At 39.9% G+C, this 22,270-nt stretch overlaps 1 protein-coding gene across 1 annotated transcript in view; it reads right to left on the bottom strand.

The window, feature by feature from the left end:
* The window catches only part of LOC309719004 (metal transporter CNNM4), a 52,685-nt gene that overhangs the window by 22,894 nt on the left and 7,521 nt on the right, over positions 1-22,270 (bottom strand). Inside the window, exons 2-4 of the mRNA XM_082554723.1 lie at positions 10,711-10,854; positions 10,117-10,251; positions 7,944-8,113 (exon numbers count right to left, since the gene is read on the bottom strand). Coding sequence (XP_082410849.1) covers positions 7,944-8,113; positions 10,117-10,251; positions 10,711-10,854 — 449 coding nt within the window. The remainder of the gene's footprint in view (positions 1-7,943; positions 8,114-10,116; positions 10,252-10,710; positions 10,855-22,270) is intronic.

Raw genomic sequence — 22,270 nt, 5'->3', positions numbered from 1 at the left:
CTTGGTCCAAATTTGTCTGGTTAGAATCATTCACACCTGCTCACTGCACCCACAGGCTCCTGCAGAGTAATCGGAGGTCGAATGCCTTAATCAAGGACAACCCGCTACTGAAAGACGAGCAGACATTCGCTGCAAGCCTCCTCTAACTGTTCTCCTTTACTGGCAAAGCAGAAAAGAAAACAAACAACCACCAGGAAGATTCGACATCCCTCGAACAACTCCTCTACCGTTGCCCCACAAGTATACAAGGTTTACAGTAGCGAGACTTCCTTCTATGACTGCTAATGAAATTGTTAAACCTGCTCTGCCACCAGCGTTTTGCCTCTTACAAGTATATCAGAGCTGTGAAAGATGTCAATCATCTCCTGGCATGTTAGTCATGTCTGTGTGTATGTGAATACTGGCAAAGGTCAAATAGTGAGCTTGAAACATATGCATGCTAAAAACAAAACCAAACCAAACAAACAAAAAAGAAACACACATAGAAACATGCTGAAGCTTGACTCCGAGCGACATAAGCCACACACGCTGCTGGACGGTTGGTGTTTAATTTAAATGGAGGTTAACGTGGGAGGGAGGAGAGAAAGAATAGAAACAGAGGGAGGCAGAGGACAAACGCGAGAGGTGTAAAGTCTGCCGGTGCTCTGATCAGACCCGACGTTAAGCAAAAGCACAGTCATGACATGAAAACATCATGAAAGCAGAGCACTTTCATTAGCCGTCCACCAGTGCTGGTTTATTAGGTATCAAAGTCATTTTTTTCAGATTTGGGATATGAGAAGAAAGTCTTTCTTAAAAGTCTCAGTCAGATCTGCAGTAAAAACTGTCTCAAACCTTAATTACGAAACCCTCTTAAGCTCCTGTATGAGATAAAAGCTCAGACTTTCTGCTCTAGTCTGCCCAAAACAAAGTGAGTGAGAACCATAAGTGACACTAGCCTCGTGGTGATCAAACCACTGAGAATACATTTTAAGAGCAGTAACATTATATTTCCAGAAAAAAAAATAAATCTTTAAATGTTGTTGTGAGCACTCTGTACTATTAGGAACTATATTCTCTCTGGTGTTTATCTCTTACATATCTTGATACTCACTGGACTTCCATAAATCAAATTCTTTGACACAGGTGAATCAGTCTTATCTGCCCTGTTGCACAAAATGTTTTCTTTCTGACGTGCTTCATTGCTCGAGGACTCTTAAGAAAGGCTCAAGGAGTAGGCAGGTGCACTGCTTTAAAACACAAGGGAAACATTTAAGAGTCTAACTGTAAAAATGAATGCAGCACAGAAACACTTTCATGCCGATCATCTTTTTTTAAATAACCAAAACTGTAAAAAATGACCATGTTACTGTGTGAAGCAAACGATTATTTAAACCTTTATTTAAAAATCTAGTAGAAGTCAAACTGGAAATTGCGGTCAAGCTGTGGATGAAGGAATTATGCATAAAACACGTGTATATTTAGCAGACCTGCAAAAAAGGCTGAAAACATTGGCTTTGAATATTTCTCCCCTAAATATTAGTTTCAAACAGCTAGTACATTTTCAGCCAGCAACTAGCTGAAAATTAAGGCCCATCTCAGGCTAAAAGGAACTTCACTGAAGATCACCATTCAAGGAAAGTTTGGAATAATCTTCAGAATTTAGAATGTCTGATCCAGTATTCGTGAAAAGCGACGTTTTAACAATGATTAATTTTTATGTTCATTTGTTTTCTAGTTAATATTTAGCACCTTGTCCTTTCACCAAATACATGAAAACCACTTTGATTAAAATTTTCTTCACACACAGTTCCTGAATGACTGACGAGTGATACTTGAGAGGAAAAAAGGAAAAATTTAAAAAAAAAAAAAAGTGTCCTATAACAGTTACACACTTCTCTTTGTCTCAGAGACGGAGCCTGTCCTTCCAAAAGGACAACAGAAACAATTGTCACTACATGGAGCTCTCACAGGCCATAATTCATAAACATACACATCATATGGGCCTTACTGCAGAAGAAAGAGACCCACAACACAATGTGTTAGTACACCACAATTTGGGTGAGGGTGGTAATAAACCTCAGAGCAACACATCTCGTGCTCATTTCTAACTAACTTTGAGCTGTTCAGCTATTCAGCTTAAAGTTCAACGAAGGTGTGTTTTCTGGTTGTGTGTTTTTGCTGAACTGTAGGTGGGTCTTGGCCAAAGTTCAAGCGGCCACGTTAGGACTCATCAGCACTGTGATATTTGTCAGTAACGACAGCTTATGCATCAAACCGATCTTTGTGAACTTGAATGATCATTTATGTTGTGCTGCGACTGCTAAACACTTCAGTGACAAAGCATAGCAATGGCAGTGTCAAGGAAGCAGGACTTCAAAAAGAAAGGAGGAGTCAGTGAAAGTATGACAGCAGAGGTTAAGAGGTTTAAGAGAGCAAGGTGAGAGAGGATGTCCTGGCACAGAGTTGAAATGAGGACCTGATGTCACTAAAGAAACATTTTGAGGACCTTAGAGGACAGACAGGAGGGGCTCAGGGAAAGGCAGCCATCTGCTGTGACATATTTAAGGTTCAGGAAAGAGAAGCAGTTTCAGATACACACACGGCGACCGGAAGCGTTTTATCAGAAATCAGGGGAAGCCCCGCAGCAACTAAGTCTATAGCAGTGTAACAGAGGGTGGCTGCATTGGGTGGCAGAAGTCACCCAATGCAGCTCTAACTGTAAGCTTAATCAAAAATGAAAGTTTCAAGCCTAATCTTCAAATAGAGAGGCCTCCTGAACCCAAATCTGGAGCCAGTTCCACAGGAGACAACCCTTGTAGAGCAGAATATTTATTAAAACCTAATATGAAGTATATCAACAGTTTATTTCTAATTAGCTCTTATTTTTGTACTACCTGCTTTTGTTTCTTATAGTCAAGGAAAATCATTGCTGCCATCTCCACCCTCACTCCTACTTTTACACTCTGGGATTAGGGCTGTGCGATATGACCAAAATCTCATATCCAGATATAAGACATCTATCGTCCCGATAACAAGATATAAATCACAAAAATTTAACATTTTCTGTAAATTCTGTGAATCTCAGGCAGCTCGACTTGCGTGAAGTGTTTCCAGCTGGGCGTGGTGTACCTGGAGTAGCGTGAAAATATATATTTTTAGACATAAGTTGTAAAGGCCGCCGTTTTCTTTGTGAGTATTTATTGCACGGCGTGCTGCGGGGAAAAGCCTGTTCTAACGTTTGAGTCTAAGGTTTATTTTTTAGCACCTGACGGTCTTTTTTGCTTCTCATCCGTCAATACTCTGCATACTAGTTCACATGATTCAGTTTATTTTGAAAAGTCTCTTGAGCTTTATTGTGAAAGGTTTATGTGGAAACTAAACAAGTGGACACGCGATGGTTTTACCGTCGTTGTTGCTAACGACAACGCATAAAAACAGGCGCTTGTCCATCTGTAGTGTGGTTATATTAAATATAAGAGAAAGAGAGAACTTTAGGACATTAATATAGCCACTACAGCGACCATCAAAATGATCAAAAAATATTGCCATAAACAGTTTATTTTGCGACACCACGAAACAAACGATAGCGTAAAATGAAACAACAGATGTTTTTATATCGTCATCCGATATATATCGTTATATCGAACCGCCCTATCTGGGATAACATAATGTCTCCCACAAGAGAGAAAACCAATAAACAATATTGCAGCTATCTAGTCACAAACAAGAAGGCATCCCTTACAGGAGGGATGGAATTGTGTGTTGCAGTCACAAAGAAAGGTAAATGCCATTCTGTGTGACTATTACAACTCTGGAAAATAGATTCAGAGGCACATTGAGGTGATAAGGACCCACACTGTCTGAGGATCCTTCCTGCTGTGTAGGTTGCATTTGTGTTTGTGTGAAGCTCAGTAGAGCCCCTGCAGAGGTCTGAGGATTCACTGTCACCAGTTTGTTAATAACTTATAACAAAGCCTGCAGGGGCTCTGCCTCAAACCACACACATACACACACATGCACCACCTGACATTGATTGTGGTGTGTGTGTGTGTGTGTGTGTGTGTGTGTGTGTGTAAGAGGGAGACTGTGGTTGTGAGCTTTCACGTGCGAGGCCTAGTATGTCCTGCCAGCCTCTTGTGTTTAGTGGTTTGCGAGCATGTGTTTGTCATAAAATGAACTGCTGATGTCAAACTGAACAGTTTCCTCCAACAGTTTGTGCAAACTGATTGACTCACACACACACAAACATTTCCTCAGTGGGATTTAACAGTGTGAGTCAGTGTCAACTAACAAGAAGCTCAACCCCAGCCTAACGTGTCGATGGTGTAGGCTCCATCTCTCGCTCTCTCACACACACACTCACACACAAAGATTGCCTCCTTTTAAGTGTAGGAATATTTCTTATTCTCACAGGACTCCATTTTTCCATCTCTTGTTCACAACAGGAAGGAGCTTCTCTCTAATAATGATGTGATGTAATTACCCTGGAATGTACTGCGTGTACAGCACTTCAGAAACTAGTTTGTCCATGAAACAAATGCATAACAGAGATTTCTCAAAAATAAAATGATCAAACCTCTTGTACAACATCAAAACATAACAGGAAAATTTATACTTGAAATAAAACACCATCTAAAAATGTTCAGATGATGCCTGCACATCTCCTAAAGCTGAGTGAACCCTGTGAACACAACAGAAGTTGGACTCGGGCTGCGATACTGACTGTTTTGTGAGAATCACTAAGCATCTTTATAGACGCATAAATCACTCGGGTCATAAACAAATAGGCTGTCTGCTGACAGCAAGGATCACTGCCAGGAAAACACACACATATGCAAAGTAATCATGTGGACCCTATAAAAGGAGTGGAACAAGTGCAGCGAATTATCATATCTGAGGTTTTTTATTCTCACGAGTCAACCGCACACTGGATGTTGATGTAAACATAAGAGTAAAAAAAATTACGTCTGCATATAAACATACAGTTCAAAGTATGTGCAGTGAGTCAATCTATGAAAACAAGCAGAGATTTATTGAAAGTATTTCTCCCCTTATCTAAAGACGTCCCAAACCGTCTTTGGACTCTGCATTTTGAAGTCAGAAAAGACCATATTTGGATAAGAAGATGGTTATCAGCTAAGGCGAGTGGGCTTGGTCAATAAGTCGTATGAACTGCTGAAGAACAATAATAAAATAGTAGAATTTTACACACAAAAGCAAACTTCATGGACGACCTATTTCAATATGGCAGTCAATGGGACCTCGCATTTAGGGCTCGCTTCAAGTGGCCATTAAGGGAACTGCAGTTTCTGGTACTGACTTTACAGCCTTGTGACTGAAACAAGCTAAAAGGCACACATTATTTAAGGGGGGGGGGGGGGGGGGGGGGGGGGGTTAAAAAACAAAACAAATGCAGAATCGTATTAACCTCCTTCTCAAGTTGCAAAGACATGTCAGATTGTAAAAGGGAAAACGACTGTCTCTCACTTGCTTTATAATCTCAGTAAAACATTCTCATGAGTTTGAAGTCTCAAATGTTAGTTGCAAGTCTTATTTAGTATAGCACAATGTTCATTTTCTAAACTTTGGTCCCATTTAGAGCAAAGTAGACAATAAAGCACAGCATGCTTTAGGCCAGACCTACGCTGAGACTGGCAAGTCATGACCACATGAGCACGTAATATCCTTGGTTTCTCAATCAGACCAACTTCTCGCTTGCTGCATCTGGTTTTAGAAAACCATTATGGCAGCTCAAGACTTCAAAATGAGACTACACAGATCGGTGGGCGATCTCCTATGTCCCGCTTTTATATAGTGTGTATGGGATCAACTATAGAATCTGGTGTTATGTACTCTGTATTGCTTAATGAGGGCTCGAGCCAGGAAAGTCCGATGTGTCACAATGTGTTGCAGTTTTATTTGGGCAATAAATAAATTAAAGCGGAACCCCGGCGAGTGCAAGCCATTTTTTTTCTTTTGCTTGCACCTGCCCATGTTTTAGTGTGGATGTTGTAGGTTAAGTAATCTCAGCTCTTTCCAAATCCATATCCCTGGATTTTCTTTTTTTTTGGTAACTTGAGGCAACCCATCAAACTTCACAAATCTCTGTTTTGTGTTTGCACACATCAGAAAAGTACTGTACTGTGTACTGTGGGTTCAGCATTACTGCTTGGTCCCTAGTTAGAGGCTTCTGTGGTATCTTTCTATGCAGAAACCAGAGGTGGAAAATTGTAAGCCCCGCATGCTTACAGTAAATGCCACCGACTTATTCCACATGTGGGGTCCACAAAAGCTACAGTATCCGGCCTCCCACCGGGAAAATCTCACAGAGGAGAATGGAGGGGAGAAAGCTGAAATAGATCTCTGGATTAGTGAACCCTGCTAATGACTGTTTGGGAACAATGACATAAACGATCTCTGGGAAATATGTGTGTGTGAAAGAGTGACATTAAGACAATGAAGCGTAGTTTTCCCACCCTTTGGGATTTGAGTGCACGTCTATATGTACACAGAGTGAGTGCAGCAGATGTGCAAAATCAGGGCAAGTTACTTTTTTGTGCGCTACAGTATGGACGTGTAGAAGAAGGTGGTTTTCAAGATGAAAATGGTTGTGTCTATGTCAGTTTTGGGATTGGTGTATTGAAGCAATCTGACAGCAGCGAGTTTGTGATGTAATCAGTTCCTCCAGGCATATAATGCATGTCGTCTAGGACCCCAATGCAGCCCTACTACCGGCACCGCTTGTCTGTCCGAGGTCACTGCACTGTGAAATCTTCTTTTCACCCTTTTAATCAATCAAACCTGATTATTAGGTCACTATTTGTAATTACTACTGAATTACAGACGACAATATGGCAACACATTCCCACTGTGGATAAAAGTACAGAGTCATCTAAACATTACACCTACAGGAAATCCAGAAATGAAGCATGTGGGCTAATGTTAACACCAGAGGAGGTTTGAGACTCTGCAGTGTAAATGATGAATCCTCAACATTTGGCAACCCTGCTCTGTCCCTAAATGCTTCCACTTTGGAACCACACCAGTTGAAGTCAACAATAAATTATTTAGGAGAGTAGGAATTTCACAAGCTCCCTTGTTGCCACAGTGCCATCTTATTACAGTACCAAGCTTGAATTGAAACAAATGTTAATTGAAGCAGACTGAATGGAAAGGTACTTGATTTTACAGATCTATGGCAATGAGACTGAAAACACAAATTGCTATTGCTATTGGTAAGAGGCGTGTGGCCCAGTACTTTTGGGTGCAAATTTCTTTTCATTCCCTATACTACTATACCTTTTGCCACAAGAGTAACAAGTCTTTTCTTGATAAATAGAAGCATGAAACACAGGCTGAAATATTTCATGAAAAATCTGGACGAAAAGCATCGGAAAAATTTGAAGTTTTCAACTGTGCGGTTCATGTTTCATCTCCTGTTACTGCAGGTGTGCCATGAACGTAGCAGCTTATGCCTAGGTAAGCGAATCATATGTCTCTGCTGAGTTTCTTTTTCCCGCCACTGATGTGAAGATGTTGCTTAAATGTTAAACGGTAAAAGCATATTTAAAGCTTTGGGCAAAAATCTTTTCTTCTATGCCTAACTACAGAGATGAACAGCTAGCTTAATTAATCATCATTAATAATTAATTTAATTGTTAATCAAGTAAAGATATACAATATTTTCATTCAACAAATGCTATCTGCTGATAAAACTCTTGTCATATAGAACACCACAGTTTCCTTCAGCAACAGGTACTTCTAAGGTCTTTCTGACACAACAGCTAAACAAAATGCAAAAAAATCCTGGTGCTGTGCTGTCAATGAAGAGTTCAAAGCAAATATCTGACAGCAGAGTGAGCAACTACAGATTTTTGGATTCGGACCAACCATTTTTCCAAATCTAGCCTGAAGCAACAAAGGAGTCAAATACACATGTATTTCCCTGAATCACTGAGTACCTGCAGGATGAGAATGAAGTAGTCGACCGGCTTGCCCCTTTGGTAGATGTAGTGATGGGACGACCGCTTATCGTTCTCATTGAACTTGATCTCCTGGATCACATCGGGGTGACGCAGGATTCGCAGCAGCACCTTGTCTGAAATCTGAGATGGGTTGAACAAGCTCACCTCTGCCGAAAGAGAAAAAGCAGAACAACAGATATTTTACACCATTTATTAGTGAAGACTAAAGGACACTTTTTTTTTTTTTTAAATGTAAGTACTCTTAAGTATATAGTCTGACCAAAACAGACCAAGGCATCTCTTAAAATAGTAAACATGAAATTAAACAGTGTTGGTTAATTTCATCCACATGTTAGGCCAACCTATAATTTACAGTCCAGCATAAACATAATGAAAACACAGGTTACTCAAGCTGAGTTTAAGGTGCATCATATGTTACGTTGTCAGTAGGTAGGCCACCAACTATTCAATTAAAGGATCCAGATGTACTTAAATGAAAATCAACAATTCTGAAACTGCAGACAAACAAACACAATATGACACTATTGTGTTACCCATGTGTGGCTCTTAACGCCTGGTGACAGCTGTAAGGTTTAAAGATTATTCAGGTAAGGACGAATTGATAATTACATTTTGTTCATGGTCCAACAATCTAATAAGATTTGTTTTTGCGACACATTTTTGTCAAAGGATTGTTTTTAAACTAATGTTAGCTTTTGAATAGTTGAATTAACTACAATTGAAACACTTTTTCAATGAAAAATAAATAAAGTTTTATAAAAATAATACATTGTTTTGATAACTAAACACTTGGTTTAAGTGTTTATTGAGCAAAAACGCTGCAGAGATGTTTAATGCATGGTGTCCTTGTTTGTTTGTTTTTTGGCATTCCTTTTTTTTTTTTTTTTTAAGTAAATGAGAAAGAAGAAGAACTGTTGAAATATATTTGGTTTACATGGATTTCTCAACCGTCAGGCTGTTGCAATCAGAGCTCAGCTGTAAGTGCTTTGGTCCCCACCCAAACTGCAAACAAAGCTATGGTCACTGCACACTGAGAAGTGAGGCATACTGTATATTGCCAATGTTAGAATTCATCATCGGAAAGGCAAACAACCTCCTTTCACTATGGTTTACATAGTTAGTCAGAGTGTTCATCTGTATTGTTGCTGTTGCTGGGATTCAGTGTTTTCAATGATTTCGTAAATCAAAGGTGTAGCTTTTAAATTTTATGTCTACTATTAATGGCTTTTAATATCCTTAAAAAAAACCCAAAAAGCAAAGTCGTCAAGACTGGTGAAGCTAACAGTTATTAGTCCTTAAACCCACACGGAAGCATTTATGTGATAATGCACGTTCTACTGTCTGAAATGTGTCTGTCGACCATCAGTCATACTGCAGGAATGCAGCAGTGCACAAAGGCATTAGAGACATGTTCTCAAATCTGCTGGGAAAGAATCATTAATGTGAACATAACAAAGAAGGACCAAATAAACATGGAAACTTTAACACATTACAGAGATAAATGGAACAACAAAAAAACTATTCCTGTTTGATGAATCAAAAAAGCAACATTAGACCAAGATCCTCAGAAAGAAAACAGAAACTAAGTCAGCAGACACTGACGTTATGCCTCCAGACAAAGCAGACGTGAATACCACAGTGTGTGCCAGGGAAGGAAGTGCTATGTCATGCTAGCAGTGGCTAACTGCCAGATGCAGTGGCTAACTGCCCGATGCAGTTAGCCACTGCATCATATCAGCTAACACACACTTAGCAGATAGATTCCTACGACTTCTCAAGAGATGTGTGTCATTGGTAGCATTACATGCAGCTGGCTAGAGTCTGTCCAGAGTTGATGGCAGGCACAGGCAGACATGTTGATCGGTCTTAAATAGATCCTAAAAGTAAATAAATCACTCATCACTGCATGCATAGACCTGTCTTTCCTGTCAGATGGTCACATGACAGAATCCTTCACTTACCGACATCCCAAAGGTGTTTTTTGTGCATTTCATATGATAAAATAAAATAAAGTTACATTATGGTGGTTTTTTTGAAACACATCCATCAAAATGAAGGAAGCCTACCATAAATCTACTGAGTACACGTAACACTGCGATTACTGACAGTGAATGTGTGTCATTTCCTGTTTCCACACTTCCTTTCTCACCTGTAGCCAGGAAACGATGGGCAGCCAGCAGCAGCTGAGGAGAGATCTTCACCTTAGATTCACTCTCATGTTTAAAGGCAGAGAAGTCTCTCTTGTTTTTGTTGGGTGCCACCTTTTTCCTCGTGCGATTATCAGCTAAGAAGAGCAAAAAAAAAATCAAAAACAGAAGAAGCAACATTTATTAATGATCAAATCAAATCACTTTTATTGTCACATCACATGTGCAGGTACACTGGTACAGTACATGCGACTGAAATTCTTGTGTGCAAGCTTCACATGCAACAGAGGTGTGTAAAAATACAATAACATAAGAACAGGCAAAGTATAAGAACGGGTAAATCTGAGAATTATATGAATAAATATATGTACAATATAAGAGTGTATGCGCATTACTGAATGTGTATACTAAATATGGATATCTACACGTGTGTGAAATTTACACTTCATTCAGTTAACAGAAACCTGACATTTGTCAGGTATTCATCCCAAAGGTTGAACAGTAATACTTCAAAGATTTAATAGTGTTACTTAAACTGAAAGTTAAGACAAATTTAGTATAAAGTGATAAAGGAAGACAAACAAAAGCAAACTCACTGTAAAGGTCGGATTCATCCAGAATTTCTGATTTGATAATCTCCTCTATGACGTCTTCCAGGGTGACCAACCCCAACACTTCGTAGAAAGGATCTCCTTCCCCCTCGTTGTTCACCTTCTGGACAATGGCCAGGTGGGATTTTCCTAAATCAGAGAATGAGCCTCATTAGTTGGATTATCAGAGGATTACTTTAACCATTCTGTAAGGCATTATAATTAAATCCACAAGAAGAAGGGTTGTAAGAATAGGGATAAAACATCTTCCCTCATTAATCTTCTAAATGTCCTATTGTAACTGATTAAAAACTTATATGAATTTAATTATAGAGTAGCAGGAGAGTAGGAGTAGGAGAGTTGCAACAAAGAGGTGCATGGAGCTCTTTTACCTATGATGCAATGATTTAAAATATTACAGACAGTATTAGTACCACACATGTTTTACTCGAAATTCCTTTCTCACTGTTTATGATCCCATGATGTTTGGTTTCTTCTGTAAACAGAGTAAAAAAAGATGAGGGAGGATAGTTTGATTTGGCACTCGATAAACTGCACCATAAACAGAGATAGGTAATAAAGTGAAAATCTAGTTATGATGTCAACAATGTAGTTATGCCTTAGTAATGCTGACATAATAAATTCAGGTTAACAGCTAAATATTGTTTCAGCTCTATCTAACCTCTAAAAAGAATATGCATGCTCACTGGTTCATTCATGCTCTTTTAAACGATCATGCAATATAAAATATCAATATTTTATTTTATTATTGTATTAATAGTTTTTTTTCAGTCATAGTTATTGAGGGTGAAAAAAAAAACATATTTGCGACACAACGTCTAGCTTTATCTTGCAACATAAAAGCCCGTCAGAGTCTCGCTATCAAGACAATCATTTCGGAGTATTCCTATCTGATAACAACTTTTTTCTAACATGAACTCCTTGACCCACACCTTTCTCTTGCACCACAAATAGCTTGTTAATGTGTACAGGTCATTGCAGTTAAAGTTAGGTCCGGACTTTGGTCATGAATGTTACTGTACAACATAAGAACACACGTACACAATGAGACATGTGTCCCCTGCTCAACTCCTAAAATGAAGAACCCGTCACAGTGCAGATGGTCACTGGTTGGCAGCAGTGCCAAACAAGCCTTGGGAAGCTCTGAATTATTCACCACCCTGACAGAGAAGCATCAGAGAATAGTAGCAATGGTCCCCAAGTGGGTAAATTCCTTGACTCTACCCAGAAGAACCAAAATTGGCAGGAAAAGTCTCAATGACTGACAAACTCGAGCCTTTATTCAAATAAAGGCATACAAACTCTGATGGCTGACAAAGTTTATTCTTTCCATTGATTGGTCAGTTCAATAAAATGAAGAGGGGGAGAAGCTAATGCTACAAGACAAAAAGCACATAAATAAACCAATAACAGGGGTGGGGGAACTCCAGGCCTCGAGGGCCGGTGTCCTGCAGGTTTAAGATGTTTCCTTGATCCAACACAGCTGATTTAAATGGCTAAATTAGCTCCTCAACATGTCTAGAAGTTCTCCAGAGGCCTGATAATGAACTAATCATTTGACTCAGGTGTGCTGACCTAGCGTGAGATCTAAAACCCGCAGGACACCGGCCTTTGAAGCCTTGATTTGGCCAAGCCTGCAATAAATGTTTTTGAACAGCTAGAGTCCTGACTGTACCCAGCTGTGATGCAACAACCTGAAGAGGGCCCTCAAGACATCCCATAAATACAGATGAAACAATTTTGTTGGGGTGAATTGTCATAAATTTCTCCTTTCTGTTATGCTGGTAAAAAATAGATAAATAAAAGTTTTGATCAGAAGGTTGGTGGTTCGATCCCTGGCTCCTCCAGTCTGCATGTCAAGTATCCTTCGGTGTGGATGTGTGTGAATGTACTTAGAAAACACTATGTATAGAGAAAGTGCTTGTGAGAATGGGTGTGATTGGGTGAATGTGGCATGTTATGTAGAGTGCTTTGAGTACTCCGGAAGAGTAGAAAAGCGCTATATAAGAATCAGTCCATTTACCATTTAACTTACTTTTCCACCCCACATAACTTCAAATCCAATGTGTTTAATAACAACTGGATAGAGATGTGTTATGTCAAAGTTGGACTCAAATCCTTATTTTTCTTGCATATATAACATAGAGATTGACATGCAAATTGCTAGTTTGCAGTACTCCATCTCTCACACAGTCATACACACACAAGCCATTAAGAGATTAGATCTGAGCTGCTGGCCAACAACTCTGACAATTTAATTCCTAAATAAAAGGCGAGCTATCTTTACGGTCAATTAAATAACATTTAAATAACCATCTGCTACACTATAAATACAACATTTATTCACATTTTTCACATAACTTCAAGCTTTTAAGCTGTGATAAAGGATGAAACACTAGAAGAGGCTCTGAATGCGAGAAACCACACAGGTCCATCAGTGGTCTTTGTTGGGAAGCGTGTGATGAATGGAATTTACAAATGACCAGTGATTAAATGTAGACCAAAGGCACTGGGATTTTCCTCTCCGGGAGCATGTCCTTGCTGTTTGTCCTGCAAAATGGATGCTGCTGGCACACTGACACACACTTCACAGTCTCAGCTTTGACCTTGCCTGGTTTTAACTCACGATTAAAAATAAAGGAGCTTTGAAGAATGTGTCCCACTAGGCCGGCTTTACAGTAAAAGTCATTGATATGAAGACATGGCAAGTAGGGGTGGGTGGATGATGTCTGTCTACTTATTTTGGATGTTCATGAGGAAGCTCAACATTCAATTCAATTCAGTTTTATTTATATAGCGCCAAATCACAACAACAGTCACCGCAATGCGCTTTATATTGTACAGTAGATTCTACAATAATAGATACAGAGAACAACCCAACAATCATATGACCCCCTATGAGCAAGGACTTTGGCGACAGTGGGAAGGAAAAACTCCCTTTTAACAGGAAGAAACCTCCGGCAGAACCAGGCTCAGGGAGGGGTGGAGACCGGTTGGGGTGAGAGACGGAAGACATTGTTCAATGTCAGCTCACAGAAATTGCAAGCAGTTCTCATCTTGGCAGGATCTCATCTTGAGTCATCATTTATCTATCACAATATTTTATATGTTCCCTTTTGTGGGTTTCCCACGCAAATTCTTCCTGATTACATTTTCTCAACTGTATGGGAAAATGAAAGAAACAAAAAAGTGTTATGACTGAAAGAAAAAGAAGCCATAAAACTTTGAGTTTGAGGTAATATGAGAGCAGCTTAACTAACTTCAAAAGTAGCTATCCTACCTACTTCAGCACTTCAGTTGTATCTTTTCTTTAGTAATTAACATTTTAGCCAACCTCTAATTAAAATAACAAACTCAGTAGTGTTTTATAGTTTTAAGAAACCTCAATAGAAAAGATAAGCTAATCGCTTTATATTTAGCCCTGTATCAATTACTGGACTGTGCTTGAGTCGATCTGCATGATCTACAGTTCAGTATTATCCTTATCCATCCTACAGTGGACCTTGGTTCCCCCCCCCCCCCCCCTTTTTTTTTACATCAACTCTCTTCTGACTGGCTGCCCCTTGAAAACAGAAGATTTGAAGAGGTGATGGGCGGGGCTTCTGTGCTCACTCAGAGCTGCAGAGACCACCATATTATCTATAACTGTTCTCTGTGAAACTATCCCGAAATATGAGTGGAAAAAATGTTGGTAACAGAGTGGTTTGGGTATTTGAGAAGTATACATTCTTTAGCTGATTATTGCTCTTTCCACAGAAGATCACTGCAGCAATGAAAACAGAAGCACTGTAATGGAAAAAGATGCTCCGTGTGTGTGTGTATGTTTCTGTGTGTGTGTGTGTGTGTGTGTGTGTGTGTGTGTGTGTGTGTGTGTGTGTGTGTGTGTGTGTGTGTGTGTGTGAGACCCCACACTGTATTGGCAAGTCAATATTTCAGAGGAAGTAGGACCCCAGGAGATACACTTAGCCCCAGTTACTTGAGAGTCACTGGAGAGTCTACAGATATTAACAGACACGAAAAACTTTGCACACAAGGAGGTTCATCCGAACACTGGCTGCTTAATGCATTCATTATCTGAGCTGTGTGAGCTGAGGCTACGGTTAAAAAAATAAACACACGTAGCTACTATCCGTACCATCTGTCTGCCCAGCTGATCTTCTTTTGAGATCTGTCACCAAAAAAAAAAAAAAAAAAAAAAAGAGGATAACAGAGCAGCATTCTCACCTCAGGCTCCCACAAAAACACTCAGATCTCACTTATCAAATGGTGAATCAGAAATGGCAGCAGTGTTTCTAATAAAAATCCATCCCTCTGTCATTGTTTTACACAGAGACACTGTTACATTGAAGTGATAGTTGACACCTTAGGAGCTCCTTGACTTTGACAACTTAAAAACTTTAGACTTTGACTCCCCCCCCAAAAAATGACTTAAATTATTTTATTTAGTAAAAGTGAAAATACAGCCAGAAATTTCTTCCTGTTAAAAGGGAGTTTTTCCTTCCAACTGTTGTCAAGCGATGCTCTTAATCTGATTGTTATAGTCTTTCCTGTATTATTTTAGGGTTATATTGCACCTTACAATATGAACTGCCGTGAAGCAATTGTTGTTGTGATTTGGTACTATACAAATTAAATTAAACTAAATTAAAATTGAATTGAATAAATAATACAACAACCATGGGAAAAACTGAGGTTAACTGAGTTTCTCATAGTCTTGGACATGTGAAAATGGGGTGGCAGAGAACAAACTCTGAATTCAGTGATTTACAAGTGACTAAACAGATTTAGCACTCAGCTATTACAGGTAACAAGGTAATTTCTTATGCAATATCGATAAAAAAGTGTCAGTACCGTTCAAATCTATGCAATATTTATTGGACAACTGTACAAATATATCAGCTACCAGCCCAGGTTGGTTTTTCTGGACGTTTTGTCTTTAACTTTGCTAATTTAGTGATTTACCCTACCCTGAGAAATCACAATGGTTAGCTTATAAAATGCAGTTAAGTAAATGTCTAGCCAGTGCTGTGTTGTGGAGACCTTGTTTGTGTGGTTAAAGTTAAGTTCTGGTAAGTGAATGTCACCCACCAAATGGCCTGTTCAAAGAAAATAATCCAATAGACAAGACAGTGAATTCTTTCTCACAAAGAACAAGTGTGTCTGCAGCTTTTATTTTCAGCTTGTCCAGTGGCTTTGAAAATGCCATTTACTTGCAGCACTAAACGGATGAACCTCGTTATTAAAAAAAAGAGAAAACAATAAAATAAAAAAAACGGCTAGAACATAATATGTCCTCAGTCATTTGAATAGGACGACTGCAGGCTACAAAGCAGGAGACTGTTTTGATAAATCTGTACCCTCCAAAAAACCCACCACAGCCAGATGGTGTAAATTCTTTTTGAGCCTGAGAAAAAACATTAATCACAGACATTCTCTAGAACTGCAGATAAAGTAAGCAAAGCATGCGAAAGCACAGGAGGAGAGCTTGCTAAAACAGGAACTGAGAAACAATCTGACCTTTACCATAAGAACTGAGCTCTGCTCAACTATTAACTGCAGCTTCTCCCTTTTTTGTGGAGCACTTCCACAGCATTTAGTACCAAAGTGTTTAATGCAGCTGCTCTATTTTCATACGACATCTGAAAATTAGTTTGCTCTTATCAGTTTGATAGATCACTAATTAAACTGAATGTATCAATGCCGTTCACACACACACACACACACACACACACACACACACACACACACACACACACACACACACACAGTCCCAGCAGGTCAGATGACAGTGTAGTTCGTTTCTCTGCCCTCAAGCTTCTATGTCACCAGCCTGTGAACCAGGCCTGCTTGTTGACATGAAATATTGGTGACAAAAAGATGACGGGGAGAGCAATGAGAAAGGAATGCCACACTTATTCTACCCACACACAAAACACACCCCACCACATATCAGCAGGACCACAGCCAACAACTTCAAAACATATCCACTGTGAGAGGCTGAAACAAACCCGGACGGCAGCAGACGCATGTACGCACATTCACACATGCATACACTTGCTCGTTATGTGGGACAGGTCAAACTCTTCAAACCCGTTTTTCCAGTTAAAACTGGAACCCCGTGCAGATAGAGCTACTGTGATCTTAGGGAACAGCAGGGCTGGAAAGTAATGGCTGCTGAGCATAGCGGATTCTTTTATAAACAAAACCCTCGACAGAGAGACAGAATCTACTTTATTCACCCTCCTGAGCATTTCTACTTTAAGCAGCAAAATTACAATGAAATGCAGCGAATATTAAGAGTGCTTCGCACAGTAAAACAATTTAATCTGGTAATAAACACAAATGGCTTTTAAGTACTGTAGTGTAGAAGATTATTTAAAAATATGACCAAGTGTTGAGACAAATTACTTATGAAAAATAAAAAATAGAATGACATGTTAACTGCTTTCAGACACGATACATGTATCGCCTCTCATCACTGGGCTCACCGCACTATAATTCTCCTGCTCATTATCTTAATTAATACGTTTTAATAGCTTTACTCCATGTCTTTCCCCACCTCTCTTTCCCAGTTTCCCTGTCCACTCTCCACCATCCTGCCTTGAACGAGAGATCTATTAAGCTCACTTCAAGCTTTTATTCATAGACTCTACTTGAGTAGTTTTTGCATGGCTCACAGTTCAAAATATAACCCCTATTTATCTCAAACATGAACTTGATGGTACCCTCACTTCATTCATTGTCTGAATGAAATCATTCTCCTGCCTCCCACCCTCCCTTTCAGCCAACTTTGTTCCAATTGGCAGAGCTGAAGGTGTGTTATGCATTAACCCCTTTCTCCAACATCAAACATCTGTGAACATCTGTCTGAAACCAAAAATTAGAGCAGAATAGGGATTATATGTAGATATGTTGAGCTCATCATTTGAATGTTTGGCTGTGCTTAGCATGAGAATCCACCTCGCACATATAGTATATATTTTGTCCCCCCTGCCTGCTGTCGGCTGGATGCCCTGGATGTTCCTGTTGACTACGGAGGATTCATTCTTAAGTTGTCTAAGCTCAAGTTATGCGAATCCTGATCCACACGAGTTCCCAAACCTCACGAAACAACATGTTTACACCTTGCTTGGCACAAGCCTTTGAAAATAATAATTTTCAGAGTGCAAAGGTGACATTTTAGCATCCAGTCTGAAAGCCCCTTCAGGGACGTGATACGTGGGCGTAATGACAGTGGGCACAAAGTAGGTGTCTGTGACTGAAACAGCTTCTTTTGGTGTTCACAGAGTGATGTAATGGGTGAGAATGTCCAAAACTGATTAGAGATTTGGACAGCATCTTCTCAGCAACCAGCTTGAGCGGGACTAGACCAGGGGCTGGCAACTCCAGGCCTCAAGGACCGGTGTCCTGCGGGTTTTATGTCCAACCCTGGGTCAACACACCTGAATCAAATGATTAGTTCATTACCAGGCCTCTGGAGAACTTCAAGACATGTTGAGGAGCTAATTTAGCCATTTAAACCAGCTGTGTTGGATCAAGGACACATCTAAAACCTGCAGGACACCGGCCCTCGAGGCCAAACTGCACATGAACTTATAACATGCCAAAAAACTCCCAAATACAAACAAGCCGGTGTAATCCAAAACCAAAACCTTCACTCTTCTCATCCAAAACATGTCAGGAATGACAATGTTGTGTTTATTTTACATGCTATATCACTTACGGGTAATTTGAACTGACAGACAAAGCAATCATGTGTGGCTATGTTTGAGACACAATACAATTCTGCTGAGTTGCTCTTTCTTCGTGCTGACTGATATCATTTTGGCAGTAAGCCGGGAAGTGTTGATGTGACACACTTACACGCGCACGTGCACAAAACATATACACCAACTTGGAGTCGCACTGTCAGCACCTCAAGCCACAGCCACAGGGACAAGACAGGAAGAGAGAAAGACGGGGATGGCTGATAAGAACAGAGAAACTCTGTTGATTGCATAAGTGCTGATTAGACAAAACAAAGGTTCTCCACAAGTTCCCTGCCACTTCTGTCTCCCGCTGCAAATAGTGACAATTTTAATGCAGTACATTGATAACGCTTATCGTGTTGTAGTAAGTTTGTTATGACTGCTGCTCCCAAGTACAAGAAGGAACTCTCCATGTCAATTTTAAGCCAGCACAGACAAGGATTTGTTCAAAAGTGTTCATGACGTTTTGACCTTATAGATGTGTAAGAACTTGGTCTCTTTCATAATGGGAACACTGCTCTATGAGAGAAATATGCTTAGCATCATAGCCTAAAAATAGAAAATGTAATGTAAGGACGGGTTTTGAATTCATCTTCCACTGAACCCATTTAACAGATCAAATATTTTCACGTCTGGATGGCTGACTGTCTTTTCGATTAAGCAACCTTTTATGGAGAGAGCCATAAAATGGCTGTAGACCCATCATTCACGTGGGTTTAATCCCCCATAAATGATATTCAGTCACTGTAGACACTAAAGTCAGCTGACAAGCGTGTGAGCGAGTCAAATTCGATGCGTCGCTGTGTGTGCTTGTGTGCATTTACGCTCTGTGACTCAGCAGAACACCTGAGGGTCTGTCTCTTAAAAATAGAAAGCCAAATATTTGTTAACAGATGAATACAGGCACAACTACCTGTTAAAAAAAATGACAGGACTGGAGACTGCAGTTGAGCGCCAGCTGGGTAGTTAGTTGGTAGGTAAATATTTTGTCCAAAAACTCTAACATGGCCAAATATACAGACTTCAGAAGCTAAAGATGGTTTTGTAAACCTCAGCATTACAGTGTGAACTTGTTTGGCTTCGACACCAGTAATCCTCCATTACTGCCATGTTAAAAAGACACAAAATCCTGGATAAATAACAATATTTATCTTACCAAAGGAACCCATTTAGCGGGCAACCGCAAGAAACCACCACCTTGCACATACCCATTTGCAAACTGCAATCAGGTCTGTGTGTGTACATGGACAAGTGCCAAGCATGCACACTTACCAAAAAATAAATAAATAAAAAATGGTGAGCTCTGGCTAGCAGAAAAAGAAAAGGTGCTCTTTTTTCTTACAAAAGACAGAACAGTATGTGCAGCCACCAAATAATAACAGGACCTTTACAGATTTATAGGGGAAATTCAAAATACACGGTACAGTTCAAAATAATTATTTAAGGGGACTTCATTTTTTATTTTCAATGGATTTGGGGCAACTGGTCTGTTCGCTCACTACCTGAAACGAGCCCTGTCAGAGAACCATTAAAAAGGCCTAGAGACCAGTAAATGAAACACTGGTTTCTATGGAAAAAAAAAAAGTATTTGCTGAGAAGTTTGCGAGTTGTTACTGGAGGTCGCAGCTGTCGCTAGTGGAAATCAGGTGCAAAGAGGCAAACAGTGCCGCAGCTCATCTCCGTTTAAGGCCACCCCTTCCTTTAGGCCGGCTTTTTTCTGATCACTTGCATGATTCAAAGATAAGATTTGAACAGGAAGATTGTGGTTTGTCTGAGACTGACATTTGCGGCATATCCTTTTCTCTGTGACATCATACAGAGACAGGAGTACGGGAAAAACTAGCTTGAAATCTAAAACAGTGATTAGAGTAGTCTGAAGCCTGAGCTTTTGGCTCATTAGGATTGCTGACACAAACACTGACCCGATCATTTGAAACCTTGACCACGTTTAATGTGAGCATCCACCGCTGTGGAAAAAAACAACAACAACAACAAAGAAACATCAGGGAAAGACTAGTACTCTGCAAAAAATACAGCGAGTGGACTGCTAATGGGTTAAAGTCATTTTCTCTGATGAAGCCCCTTTCCAATTGTTTGGGGTAAGTGCATAAAGGACTGTCCGGAGAAGAAAAGGTGAGTGCTGCCATCAGTCCTGTCTCATGCAAATAGTAAAGCATCCCATTTGTAGGGCTGCTTCTAATCAAACAGAGTGGGCTCACTCACAATTTTACCAACGAACACAGCCATGAATACAGAATGCTACCAAAACATCCTCCGACAGCAACTTCTTCAAACCATCCAAGAACAGTTTGGTGAAGAACAATGCCTTTTCCAGCACCGTGCCATAAGGCTAAAGTGATAACCAAGTGGCTTGGGGAACAAAACATTGATATTTCAGGTCCATGGCTAGGAAACTCCACAGACCTTAATCCAATTGAGAACTTGTGGTCAATGCTCAAGAGGCAAGTGGACAAACAAAAACCCAATAATTCTGTCAAACTCCAACCATTGATTATTAAAAAAAGAATGGGTTGCCATTAGTCAGGATTTGGTCCAGAAGTTGACTGACAGCATGCCATTGCGATTTGAAGAGGTCTTGAAAAAGAAGGAGCAACACTGCAAATATTGACTCTTTGCATAGACGTGATGTAATTGTCAATAAAAGCCTTTAGGACTTATAAAGTGCGTGTAATTAACCATGATACATCACAGAAACAACCAACATAAAGATCTAAAAACACTGAAGCAGCAAACTCATTTTTCAAAACTTTTGGCTGTGACTGTAAAATATGTAGGTGTCTTAAAGGGGAGGCGACCGTGGTTCAGGTGGTTGGGAAGCTCATCTGTAACCGGAAGGTTGCCAGTTCGATCCCCCAGCTCTCTCTGTCCTGGTCGTTGAGTTCTTGGGCAAGACACTTTACCCTACCGCCTACTGGTGTTGGCCAGAGGGGTCGATGGCGCGATATGGCAGCCTCGCTTCTGTCAGTCTGCCCCAGGGCAGCTGTGGCTACAACTGTAGTTTGCCTGGATCAGTGTGTGAATGTGAGAGTGAATGAATCGTGGAATTGTAAAGAGCTTTGGGTGCCTAGAAAAGCGCTATATAAATGCATTCCATTAAAGTGGACTATTCACATATTTATAGACGTGACATTTAGCAATAAAAGAAAAATATGAATATAATGTAAGATTAAAGTTTGTTTTGTTATGTTATAAAAAGAGTGGGAGAAGACAATAATATTTTTACAACACATAAAGCAAAACGAATGCAAGGGCAGTAAGTAGGTCCAACTTCAAAGTGATTCATAAACAGCATTTAATTAAAAACCAATTTTTTTTGTGTGAATGTCTGTACAAGGTTCAGTTATCTGCACAATTCCAGCTTTTAGTTGTAACTAACAGTCATTGCACAACCTGGCAACCGCTTTCTACAAAACTGCACATTTTTCTAGAACCATAACACTATTTGTATTCCAGTAAACCCAATCTCTACCAGGAGTTACAGGAACTCTTCCTCTCTAGAAAGTCAAAACAAAAAAAACAAGGACAGATGGGAAGAGGCAAAAACTAGGAAACTGGAAAGAACTGGAGGCAGTGATGGGGGGGGCACAGAGCGAGAAAGCGGGAGACGAGAGACACACCCACCATAAAAACAGGAGTGGGGACATAGGTTTGTTCTGACAGCCCTATCATGTTGAGATTGGGTAATCTTTTACTCAACATCATAAAACATTCCTTAGAGGCTCAAATAGAAGCTGTAAATACTGCAGGTTCCCGGGCTCATGTTCACAGCTATTTCA

The sequence above is a fragment of the Aulonocara stuartgranti genome (assembly GCF_965226115.1).
Source record: "Aulonocara stuartgranti genome assembly, chromosome: 12".
Lineage (NCBI taxonomy): Eukaryota > Metazoa > Chordata > Actinopteri > Cichliformes > Cichlidae > Aulonocara > Aulonocara stuartgranti.
This window is presented reverse-complemented; position numbering and strand designations above follow the sequence as displayed.